The sequence below is a fragment of the Eleginops maclovinus genome, chromosome 22, assembly GCF_036324505.1.
Source record: "Eleginops maclovinus isolate JMC-PN-2008 ecotype Puerto Natales chromosome 22, JC_Emac_rtc_rv5, whole genome shotgun sequence".
In the NCBI taxonomy this organism is placed as follows: domain Eukaryota; kingdom Metazoa; phylum Chordata; class Actinopteri; order Perciformes; family Eleginopidae; genus Eleginops; species Eleginops maclovinus.
The window spans coordinates 8,849,252-8,861,178 of record NC_086370.1 but is presented as its reverse complement, the minus strand read 5'-3'; the positions used below and the strand labels follow the sequence as shown (position 1 = coordinate 8,861,178).

The 11,927-nt window shown below is 43.4% G+C and overlaps 1 protein-coding gene across 3 annotated transcripts in view; it reads left to right on the top strand.

Moving 5' to 3' along the window:
* Positions 1–1,145: 1,145 nt before the first annotated feature.
* ptk7b (protein tyrosine kinase 7b) overlaps positions 1,146–11,927 on the top strand; it is a 77,102-nt gene continuing 66,320 nt past the window's right edge. For 2 of the 3 annotated variants that reach the window (XM_063875454.1, XM_063875451.1), the window contains exon 1: positions 1,146–1,730. In XM_063875454.1, coding sequence (XP_063731524.1) covers positions 1,610–1,730 — 121 coding nt within the window. In that variant the 5' untranslated portion in view covers positions 1,146–1,609. The remainder of the gene's footprint in view (positions 1,731–11,927) is intronic. The other variant, XM_063875452.1, reaches the window with a different exon arrangement.

Genomic DNA, 11,927 nt, shown 5'->3' with positions numbered 1-11,927 from the left:
ACAGACAAATAACATGTACAAACACCTATATAACACTCTACAGGGAAAAGAAAAACCTCCAAATAACCGACCACAGGATGGTTTCATTGTACATAGAGCTGTCATGCTCATTCCCCAGGTCAAAATAGTAGAGTTAATTTTCCAATTAAAGTAATAATGTTTTCTTCTTTTTCTTCTCGGTTTTACAGCTCATCCCTAAAGCATTTCTATCATTAATCTATGTGCCAGCTGGACCAGCAGCAGGGCACCAGTCCCACACTGTACTACCATGGTGCAAGCAGGGGCCCTCCCCTCAAGGTGACAATGGGCAGGATGACTCACTGGGTTTGTGCCATTTATTACATGTTGAACTGATAAATGTACACAATGTGCTGTTTAGCTGCAGGTTTAATATAGTCATAAAGCAAGTTATTAGCATTATTTTACTTTATAAACGTAATTTGATAGATTGTAATAGCATAAAAGAGATTGTATGTACCCACTGTGAAATAACAATTGATTATTTCATTTGAAAATCGCATTTTTTAAAAATTAATTTCGAAAAAGATGAACTCCACTGATGATATATGCAGGCTGTACTCTAATTGAGGCTTGCATGAATTAAACCTGGGTCTATATATGTGCAGTTGAAGTGTACAGATTGAACCAGGGGGTTGCAGTGTTGTATACCTTATCCCAGGTTAGGTATGGGCACCGGAAGCGGCACTATAGGAAAAGAGAGAATACAAGTCAAGCGACGTTAGAATCACTGCTTGATACCGGAAGTTTTGATTTCAAAATAAATTTACATTAAGTTTTTGGCTGTGACAAAAAAAAAAAAATCCAAACTGATACAACACCAAACACAGTTGGAAAAACTCATCAATGCCAATCAACAATGTTTGAAACACTTTAAAGTGAGGCAATGAACGTTTAACATATTAGCGTTTTCAAAATCATCAATGCACGCACACACGTTGAATTAAAAGTAAACCATTTTAATTATGATAAAAGGTCATTATTTCAGAAAGTACCAGTTTAAAATGTAAATGTGGAAGAGGTTTCACTTTCTTACATTTAATTTGAAAGTCCTGGCAGGAACCTGTCTGTATTGTCTCGTCCCGCTTGATGCAGTTGTAAAACATCACACAGGCGAGTGGGAGGAAGCCAACTTGGAAACACCGCGGAGCGAAACTCTCTCTTGTTGCGGACTAAACTGGCCCAGCGGTCGGCGGCTCTGGACGCAGGCAGACGGTGGCAACAAACACCGGGTTGTAATGAACCACTGCCGCTTTAATTAACACTAACCTTCCGTTCCGTGAGCTACCTGGAAGTTTTAAACTTCCCTTGAAACTTTCGGCGGGGCTTCTCAGTCTGAACTCGTTAAGTCGTTAGTCTGGCCGGCCTGTAAACCGAAGCGTCGGTCCGCACATGCTTCTGCCTTGTTCCAAAGCAACCAGGTGAACAGGCCGTCTAACGCCCCGGGGACCTGCGCAGGTAACACGGGTTAGTTTACCCGTACGCACACGGTGACGCACGGAGCGTTTTTGCCGTACCCATTTCGCCCTACTGCTCTCTCCCGTTGCAGCCGCAGAACCGCACCGGGGAGCAACCGAGCATCAGGACGGTCATGGATCTACCCGGAGAGAGCGAACCCAGGCGGAGGAAAGGCAGGAGGAACCCCGCGGTGATTGCCAGGAGGAACCAACCGGTGGAAACCATGTATGCCGTCGGTATTATCTGCCTCCAAGGTTGGTAACACGCTGCTGTAGTATTTCAAACGAGCTTTACGCATTCATTTCTATTTTTTCTGTTCATTCAGAGGCTGTTAAACAACAAAACACGTTGAAAATATAGACACCCATTGTAACGGACCCCGACATTGACCCCCATGCTTTTCTAAAGGGTTTGCGCTGGCTGGTTTAAGTTCATTCTTACTGCCTGCAATATGTGAAACACAACATAACATTATTACACAGTGAAAGTCAGCGTTAAAGATGCTTTTCTCATTCATTTATTCTGAAAAACTCTTTCTATGAGTTGTAGTTTAAAGAGTTTGAACCACATTTTGTTTGTGGTCAATGGAGGAATGGGGCTCCCCTCCCCCATTGACCCCAGTTGTGAAAAGTATTTCCCCCCATAGGACTTCACTAGGAACCTGAAAATGTATATATAGAACCAATAAGATGTCTGTTTACATATTACACTAGTTACACAGTAATTAAATATATATCCTGGAGCATGGGAATGGTAGGATTCCATATATCATGGAAGGCAGCCCTGCCATGTCATTATGTATTCCCAGGAGTATAGTGTCAATCCTCACACAACACATTGGATACGCCATTTCTGATTATCATATTCATAACTCTGCACTGCCTCTCTGCGCCTCTTGGTTCCATGCTTTCATGGGTGCTATTCATATGCAAGGGATGCAGACTAGAGTGCTTTTGCCTAAGTGTTATCCCAAAAGAGAAGAGCCAGGAAAAGACAAATCAACATGACGCAAACGCCCCCCCACATTGTCTAAAGCCTTTTAAAAGTTCATACCCTCGTCTGCAGAGTGAGAAGAAAAAGCCCTGAAAAGATCCTTCCTAGTTTGTGCGAGGAATGCTCTTATCCAGCCAAGGATCTGGCTCATTAACTCACCGTTCATCATGTCAAACTAACTCTGTTTTATCTGATCTGCACATGTAGACTGAGGAGCAGACGAGCTCAGATTGTGTTTGTGTTTCTGCCTTCAACACACGAGTGATAGCCAGAGTGGCTGAAAAATTCCTTTAAGTTGAAGTGTCTGTCGCCCCCCTCCAGCCTCCTCATGGTGCCCACTCTGGGATGAATGTGTCCTCTGTGTGCAGGCAGCAGGGGAGACGGGAGGCTGCTCCGGGTGTGTGTTTATAAAACTCATGAATAGATCCAAGCCAGGTACTGTCATGACTGCCTCGTGCTTTTAGCCCCCCTTCAGACATGTCCTATTTTTAAAGGGGCTTTCTGAATGTGTTGGAAGCACTGCCAGGGCAAAAAATGACGGGGAATGAGACAACGTTTGTATAGTTTCGCTTTCCCCACATGAAGCTGTCCACACCAAACACTCCACGATTCCGGAGGGTTGTCTGATGTGCAGAATCGGGCTCTGTGGTCAAATATTCACCCAGATCTTTTTTTATTATATTTTTAGATGACAGTAATGGTTCTGTTTTGCATTTTCACTTCTCTGTATCTGATCTGGTTTCTATTTGTGGCTGACCAGTGCCGTGCCCCTGAAGCTCTCAGTAGATGAAAGCTACTTCTGGAGTTAATGTCCATAATGTGAATGCATCATCTCTCTTCCCATCCGCCTACCCATTCCTTCCTCCTCGTCCTGCCGTGTGTTTCTCATTCCCTGCTTCATAAAGGCAATCGCATTCCTGAAGTATGAAATAACTGGGCTTATTGCCGAGGAGCTGAGATAGACGAGAAATGTTTAAGAAACATCCTCAAACACTCCTCTCTCTCAAAAACCCTCTTCTTTGAACTCTGCTTCACTGTGCACACGGAGAAGATCTGCATTTCAGCTCTCCTGGCGCATTAATAATTTGGAGGCAAAAAAAGTAACATTCATCTGGTGCAATCCGATTTCTCGATAGTGAGTCCTGACTTTATTGACTTGTATGACTTCCATTACTTAATGTAAAACAAGATACTGTAACTTCAATGCAGGAACAGTTATTACATTGTGTAATGGATTTTTTTGTTCGACCTCACAAATGGATGGTTGAAAAATAAGACATCCAGGAAGCCGGAAACAAGCTCTCCTGTGGTCAAGAATCGACCAGTGTTTTAATAAATGGTGGCTCCAATGCTTTTTTCAGAAGCTCCTAATCTGCAGCATTTGTTTCAGCTCCAAGCAGATACCATGGGGGCTCTTTCTCTCAAGATTTTGTTAGTGTGGCCACCCGCCTCTGCTTTATTTTAAAATCCATACGCTTGGCTCTCATTAACCCTGCTGTGCCCGGAGCCCGAGGCCGCTTGGCTGCACGCTGATATGTCAGATTCAGAAGGGATGAGAGCATGATGCCTGAGTAAACAAAAATATGAGCGGAATATGTCGGTTAACGGATCTCTGTTTACAATTCTGCAGTGGACAACCATCTTCAAAATGAAACTGAGTGGATTACAATACAGAGCATGCCATGAGATTGGATCTCTCGTCCGAAGCTGTTGGTGCAGTAAACCTCTGTAGCTACATCCATGCATCATATAGTTTTATCGTATTATAAGACAATTTTAACGCAAATTGATAATGTTTTTCTTTGAAAAGCAGCTCACTGTTTCTATTCTGAGCCATCATTTCTTGTTTTTTCCTCTTCCATAAAAATTGACAAAGATGTATTGTTTTATTCACTACGTGCTGCTGGGGTTGGATATCTGATGAACATCTGTGCTGCACATCATTGCAACATCTAATGCAATCCACTACAGCAGATCGGCAATGTGCTCCGTCTTTTATCTCTCTTTGGTATGGCAGTGAGGCAGGCATTTGTAGATTGAGTCATTTTAAGTATAGATTGCGAAAATGATGGCGGATAATTCAAGATTACGTCAGGAATTTAACTCGTATCCTGTGATATGATCTTACGTTCATGAGCTAAATGTAGCTGTAAAAATGTAAATTGTGACAAAAACGGTAACTGGGTAGAAGCTTCACTGTTAATTAAACCAGTTAGTGCTTTTTAAAAAAAAGATTATGATGGTGATATTCAATCCTATGCATTTCTTTTAAACTATTTGCCGTTATTTATCAAGTGATTGATAAGTTGGGTTTCCTAAGTTGTAAAATATAGAGTCAGAAAGTACATAAAAGCAATAAAATACAGGTTTTGAACTCCCATATTGACCTTTACAATATAAAGGCTGTAAATGGGGATTATTTTAAATTCCAAGGATAGCTAAAAGTAGCTTTGCTAGAAAACTAAGATGAATAGAGTTCATAATGAGATCTGGTTCTGTGTGTTTCTGCAAGTTTGACTGGTAGCAAAAGTTGTGCAATTGGGATGGATTGGGGAGGATTTCTCAAGACCTCCCATGGCTCTAGTTTCTGGTCATTCATTAGACGATGTTTATTCAGGTTTGGGTGAAGCCTTTAAACTTCTTTTTCACCCAGTCGGCATGTGCAGTTTGCACTCACTCCATCCCCAGCACTCACTCTCTTTTTCCCTGGGGAGGATCTTCTTGCACTCCCTCAGAGGTCAGAGCTGCGGCTACTACCCAATATCTCAGAGTTGGGGCGCCTTGTCAGTCCTAAATTGATGCGCCCGTGTGTCTCCTCGGTTCTCTGGTGTCCAGCCCTTGACCCCAAAATTGATATAGGTGTGCCATCTTTAACACTGTAACAGAGGAGTGAGGGAGCAAGGCACTTCTAGTAGAAGAAACATGTCTGGCTTAATTGAAAACATGCAACGCAAAAAAAAAAAGACTTATTGTGTCTTCAAATTTTAATCAAACATGATGAAAGGTATCCCATTGGGAGGAAATACAGCCGCGGAAAGAATTAGGAGACCCCTTCAGCATTATCATTTTCTCTGGTTTTATTATTTATAGGTCTGTCTTTGAGTTAAATGATTTTGTTCCTTCTATTGTATTCTATAAACTACTGACAATTTCTCTGTGTTGGAATTCAACAGACACCGGAATGCCATACATGTAGAGATAAAGATTTACGAAACATTTGGAGTTGTCTCTTAATTTTTTCAAAGGCTGTATGTTATCACAAAGCTTTCGGCCACATCTCGTCTTTTCTCTGGGGTCAAAAAAGACATTTAAGGAGCGCAAAGGGAAACGTTTGCCTGGATGACATTTTTCCTAGGAATAAGGGAAATTGGTTAAGCCACAGGGAAAAACTGCTTCATGCTAGCTCCATTTTATTTTTAGCTTGACGCTGGCGTTCCTAAAGAGTGTTGAGTTAAGTTATGGATCAATGGTTGCCAAAAACAACTCTCTCATCAGCCTGAGGGAGAGATTAATGAAACACCGATGGTTTTGATAGCTTATAAGAAATTGTGTCCGCTAATATTTTCCAAACTGGGGCATTACATGTTTGGTATGTGCGTGTAGGAAGCTTACCTGCTGATCTGTGCAGGAACACTGAAGCTCCTTGATGTTTCTTTGATGGGACCGGAAAATAACCAACATTCTAAATGACCACTGGCCTCTGTGGCCCCTGTTGGCTGCTTATCATCCATAAAGCAAAATAATCAAAGGGCTGCGAGGGCCGAGCTACTCGCTTTAAATGGTGATTACTGCACCTAATGACCCGGGTGCGTTTGCTGTTGTTTATACATGCGTGCGCGTTGGCTCTTGTGTTTGGGGTTGAGCTGGCTCTGCTGTCCGACCCTGTGGTTCTGATTGGAGTCGGGCCCTTGTAGATATCCGTCTCTTTTTCCTTTACTCTCATAGTTGGTCTGATGCCTCTCATGGTTGCCAGTTTTGTCTGAAGGGATCTCTGTTGTTTATTGACTCGGTGGCTGCTTGCACAGCTCTGTCTCTGTGTGGACTGGAGGAGTGGTTAGCCCACACCCCCGATCCACCACTGCGGCTAGCTTTGTTGTGTTGCGCTGAGCAAAGTTTTCTTCATTCTTTTATTCTGTGGTGTGTGGTGTTTCCAATTACTCGCTGCCATGGATCAGTGGGATATTATGTGTTATAGGAGCTCAGTCAAGTTTGGTTTGCTTCTGAGATATTTAACCCAGGAGTGGCTCAGTTGATGTTAATGTTAGCCTATCATGCGGTAACGTTTGCTGTGTGTTGGCTTCATCGATTGCAGAATAACAATAATTTGTATATTGCTTCTTGCATACATGACCTAGAACAAGTTAACATGACAGAGCTACATTTCTTTGAGAATATTGAGATGTTGATATATTTTTGAACATATGATACTGCGACAATATTAACAATATAATATTCACCATGAGATGAATAATTACCCTGAATGAAATTGTGTCTATGTGGGCAAAGGCAAAATTTGAATGAGAAATTACAAAACGTATTTATCGTAATTTAAAAATGTAACTACCTAAGTATGATTTTGAAAAACCACTCTTATCCCAAAATACATGAATTGGTATGTTCTTGTAAGGTAAAAAGAAAGAGTAACAATCATGAATGTTCCAACCTGATCGGAAACACACAAACCAGGAAACGCCCTCAATAAAGTGCTTCAATAACATGACATTATGGTCTATTATCAGATGACGTTCCTGTCATTAACTGAATTTCTTTAACCTCAACATGATGTAATCTGCTGTTGCTACGAGCTACAGATCTGCTCCCAGGGATTAGCCACAGTTGTATGTTCACTTTAAAGATGATGTTTGACGCTGTCGATATAACCCACTCAGGCAGTCATAAATCCTAACGATAACTTTCCCCCCCGCGGGGAAGGTGTGAGGCCCTGGTGAGGGGGAAGCTTGCCTTCTGAGTGAAACAAAATCCCTGTTTTGTTCCCATGTCGCTGCCAAAGCATGCGCAGCGCTGCCACTGCATTCAAATGCATCTGATGGAAACGTGCAGGAATGCTTCATTTGGCGTCAGCCCGTTTGAAGGAGGGCTGGCTGGGGGGGGGGGGGGGGGGGTGGGGGGTGAAAGGACGGCAGGAGAGGAGAAAGCCGTCTGGCATGCCATTGCATAATCCAAGCAGCCATTAACCCTTTGTGTCCCAAGGCTGAATGAACTCATCATAGCAACGGGCCACAGGCAGAGTGACACCCGGCAGCTCTCAATCAGCCCCCAGCTCCTCCCCGCCTCCCGGCAGGTTTAAACAGGCTGAAAAGGCCTCTGGTGTTTAATGGGGACTGTGTTTGATCTTCTAATGAAGGGGGTCAGCTGGCTACAAGTGACCCTGCAGAGGGCCACATATTTACCTTCAGCAGTTTGCATGTCCTCCTATCTGTGTTGGTTTGCCGTATCATCCCGTTTCCTCACTCTATGGTGTTTGGCGGAGTTCCTCATTATGCTGTGTCTCACCGAGCTCAAAGGCTACTACCGTCTCCATGGCAGCGTACACTGTAAACCCCCCCGGTCCCGGTACCTGACTCAACCTGCAGGAGCATGGATTTACTACGATATGACGGAGCCAGAATAATGTATGATTTAAGCTGGTGGCTTCATGGGCTCCTGGCGCTGGGAAGCCTGTGAGTGTTTTAGAGCTTTCCTGTTCCTCTGAATCCGTGCTCATGCATTTTGGATGTGAACCAAGTGCTATACTACCACTGGTGTGCTCCCCGGTTTTGGAGGAGCGCGGCTGTGTCTCACAAAGAAGATTACTCCACCAACACCGCATTTCTTAAAATGACTTTTCTCTGAATCATTTTAGAGAGGATTTCTCAGTTGGAGATTTCTTTTGTGTTTTTGCAGCTCGAAGAAAAATGTCGCCTTGAGTGAAGAACAAGCATGCTGTGAATCAATCCGGAATGAATATGTGTGTGTGCAAGCTGACAAAACTTCAGATTGTACAAAATGGCACCGTATTTAATTGTGTAATCAGTGTCAGTAGGTGTGTGTAATCATTTCCTTTTTCTGCTCTTCATTGTCACACACTGAGAATATCTCAATGAGATATCATGTTGAAAAGGAAGGAATAGGAAAAATATAAAGACAAATGACAACAAAATTGGCCAAGAACTTAAAGGTTTCCTATTATGCTATATTTGAACAATATATTGTAGGGCAATATATATACAGAAGTGTTTTGCTCAAAATACCAAACAGATCCCCCATTGTAGCATGCATCATGCCCCTCTATTTCAGCCCTGTTCCTGAAGTGCTGATTCTGTGACTGTCGCTTTAAATTTGAGCTGAGCTGAAGCTGGCCACGCCCCTTTTATGGTCATGCAGCTCTCTCTCTGAAGAGAGAAGTTTTTAATGGAGAAACTCAGCTAAACGCTGCCGTGATTAAATGCCATATTGTGTTCCAAACCACATCAAGCATTATTTCTGAAACACTTCTCAGTGTTTACCGCTTCAACAGAGACATTATATGTATTATATATACAACAACTCTAAGTCCCTCCTGCAGACATCCTGCTGAACACACAGAGCTGCTGCGGAGGGGATTCAGCTCACCAATTGTATATGGGGGACGATAGGTTGAGACGTGTCACATGGGCGGGACGTTGCCAGGAGTTCAATGTAAAGCCAGCCCACATTTCGGTTATGACGCCATAACCGAAGCAAATCTGGATCAGCTTGTTTGTCCCCCTGTTTTTAGAGATGTGGGTAAAGAGGAAAAGAGAGAGGGTTGTACTTTCTGACACTTTGTGAGTGTACTTACACACCGGGAACACATATTTATGTATAAAAGACAGCAAAAAGTGCATTTTGCATAATAGGGGACCTTTAAATATACCTGTCCAAAATCGGCCAGTTTGAGAAAATAAGAAGCCCATGGCCCAGAGAGTCGGTCACTGATTCATCGTAAGTTCCTGAGCTGTGTTTCCTTCAGTGTGCAAATGTCGTGTGGAAGTGGATTTATCTTTGCTCTGTTATTGCCCCTTCTTCATAATTGTACATATGTGTTACCCTGTAGTCCGCCTCGAACAGTGAAGGCAGAGTTGAGTTGATTCACTCAGCGGCTCTATAATCACCCAGCGAGACCTCTGCTGACCCCAGGTCTGTTCCCAGCCACGTTCAACGATTATACATCTCCCCTCCTGCAGCCCAGCGGCATTAGCACATTATGGTCCGCATTGTTCTGGATTGGTAGACAGTAATTACCAGAGCAGCAGAGGGGAGCTCATTACAGAGCACCAATTGTTATTTTCCGTGGTTTTAAATGATGTTAAACCACCTCTCCAGCATCCTCGGCTTCATCTCGCTTCCTCTGCTGCCACACTCGCACTCTGCTTCACCTTCCCATGCTCCCTGTCATTTTGTTCGTTCCACTTTCGCAAACTATACCAACTACCGAATCCCTTTAACCCCCCCTCCCCATCCTCCTTTCTGCTGTCCTCTATCTGAACCTCCCTCTGAGTCTGCAGCCAGACTTCAGAGGCATCATTCCTGACAGAGGGATGGCACAGCAGCAGAGTGTGTGGGTTTGCTGCTTGAGAAGGTTTTTGGTTGAACCTGGCGTCTCTGCTCAGTGTCGGGAAGCGATTCTCCTGATGGGAAGGGATCTGAAACGAGCCCACGGTTGTGTGTGGAAACTTTTAATTTGTAATGCCACACCGATTGTCTTGCACTTTCAAGTCTACTCTGTGTCCGGTGATCATTCCTGACCAAAATGCCTCCAGATTCAGTTTTATTTCTTTATTGTTAGGAGATATCCCCGTCTGTTGGTTTGTTGTTGTTGTCACCAGTGCAACACGAGGTCAGAGGCTATTCCTGCAACTTCTGCTACAGGAAGGGGCTTCCTGTTTGTCTTGCATGTTCCCTCCATCCTTCCACTCTGCACTAGCTGGTATTGAGGTCACAGAAATGATGTGAGGCTGCTCTGCCTGTGTTTGTTTTCAGTGTTTGATTAAAAAACTAATCTGCCTGTTTTTAAGGGGGCTTTAAAAATGCTTATTCTGTTTTTCCATGGGGAATTTTAGTGCTTTGCGGTCTAAAAGCTGTTTTTAAAAGGATTTCCCACTCTGCCAAGAATAAAAGTCTGGAGGGGCAAACTTGATCTATGTTTTTTTAGGGATATTATTTTACATGAAAATGGCCAAGTATAAATTTACACAGGCTGGAGAACACTTAATATAGATGAACATGTTTAAATCAATGTTATCAACCTTTCAAAACACTTATATATTCTGTAAGCCTACTGTAAACGATATCTCATTACATATTTTATTAATCGTAATCAATAAACACCTTTTTAAGATACCTTCCACCTCCTGCACTAAATGTTGCCTTAAAATACAAATATATGAATTAAAAGATCAATATAGTTGCATACAAATCTATTGTATGTCACAAATCATGCATAAAACTCTGTGAGAAATCCATAAAATACACATTGATTCTCGTGGCCTCACAGTTGTTATAGTTCATCAGTCTTCTGTAGCTGAAATGATATGTAATAATTATATGTGACTCATTGTCATCAGCAATTCCAGCCTCAGTCAACAACCCCATATCATTTCCTCCCAAATACCACACACTGGTCGATCCCCACGGAGGACAAACATGTCCAATAATACAAAAAATAAAACGCACCAGTACAATGGGCTTCTGTGTGCAGGTGCAGCCAGCTAGCATGGGGAGCCCGGGACAGTGTTTCCTGTCCTTATCTGCCGAGGTGAAGACAGACAGAAATGCCCGTGTTGTGTCTGACAACTGACAATGGTCCCCCTCCTGGGCCAGAGGAAGCAGATATTGATGTGGTTGTTTCCCCCTGGCATCACGTCAGAGCGGATGAGGATATCCGCAGCATCCTCTTTGTTTCACCCTACACCTGCCCCGCGTCCTCATCCAGGTTAGGTCCCAGACATAGGGGCCAGGGTCCTGTCATTCCTCACTGGGAACCACGTGGCTGGGGATGCCCGCCCTGTGTGTGTGTGGTCAGGATGGAGGGCAAAGGCTACACTCTCCCTTGAGGGTCTGGACAACAGTGTCTGCAGGAGAAGGCCGACGGCTGTTTGGCTGTTGGCTTCCTGTGGTGCGGATGGCGAGCCCAACAGACGATGCTTTCACTGCCTCTGGAATTTAAAAAACTTGTATACGCAGACTGACGCCACACAGGAACAAGTATTTTGCGTAAGTGCATGTTTTAGTGGGGTATACACATGGGGCTCATGTCTGTCTGTTTTTATAGCATCCTGGTATTAATGGACTAAACCAGACATAAAAGCAGGTGTGATGCTTTGTTTTCGCCCATGCATTTTCAACAAATGTCCCTCCTTTGCTATTTAGTCCATTGCTAAATAAAACATACTGCAAATCCTGATATGCTGTCTGTCACAATGAGATGATGAAATCGA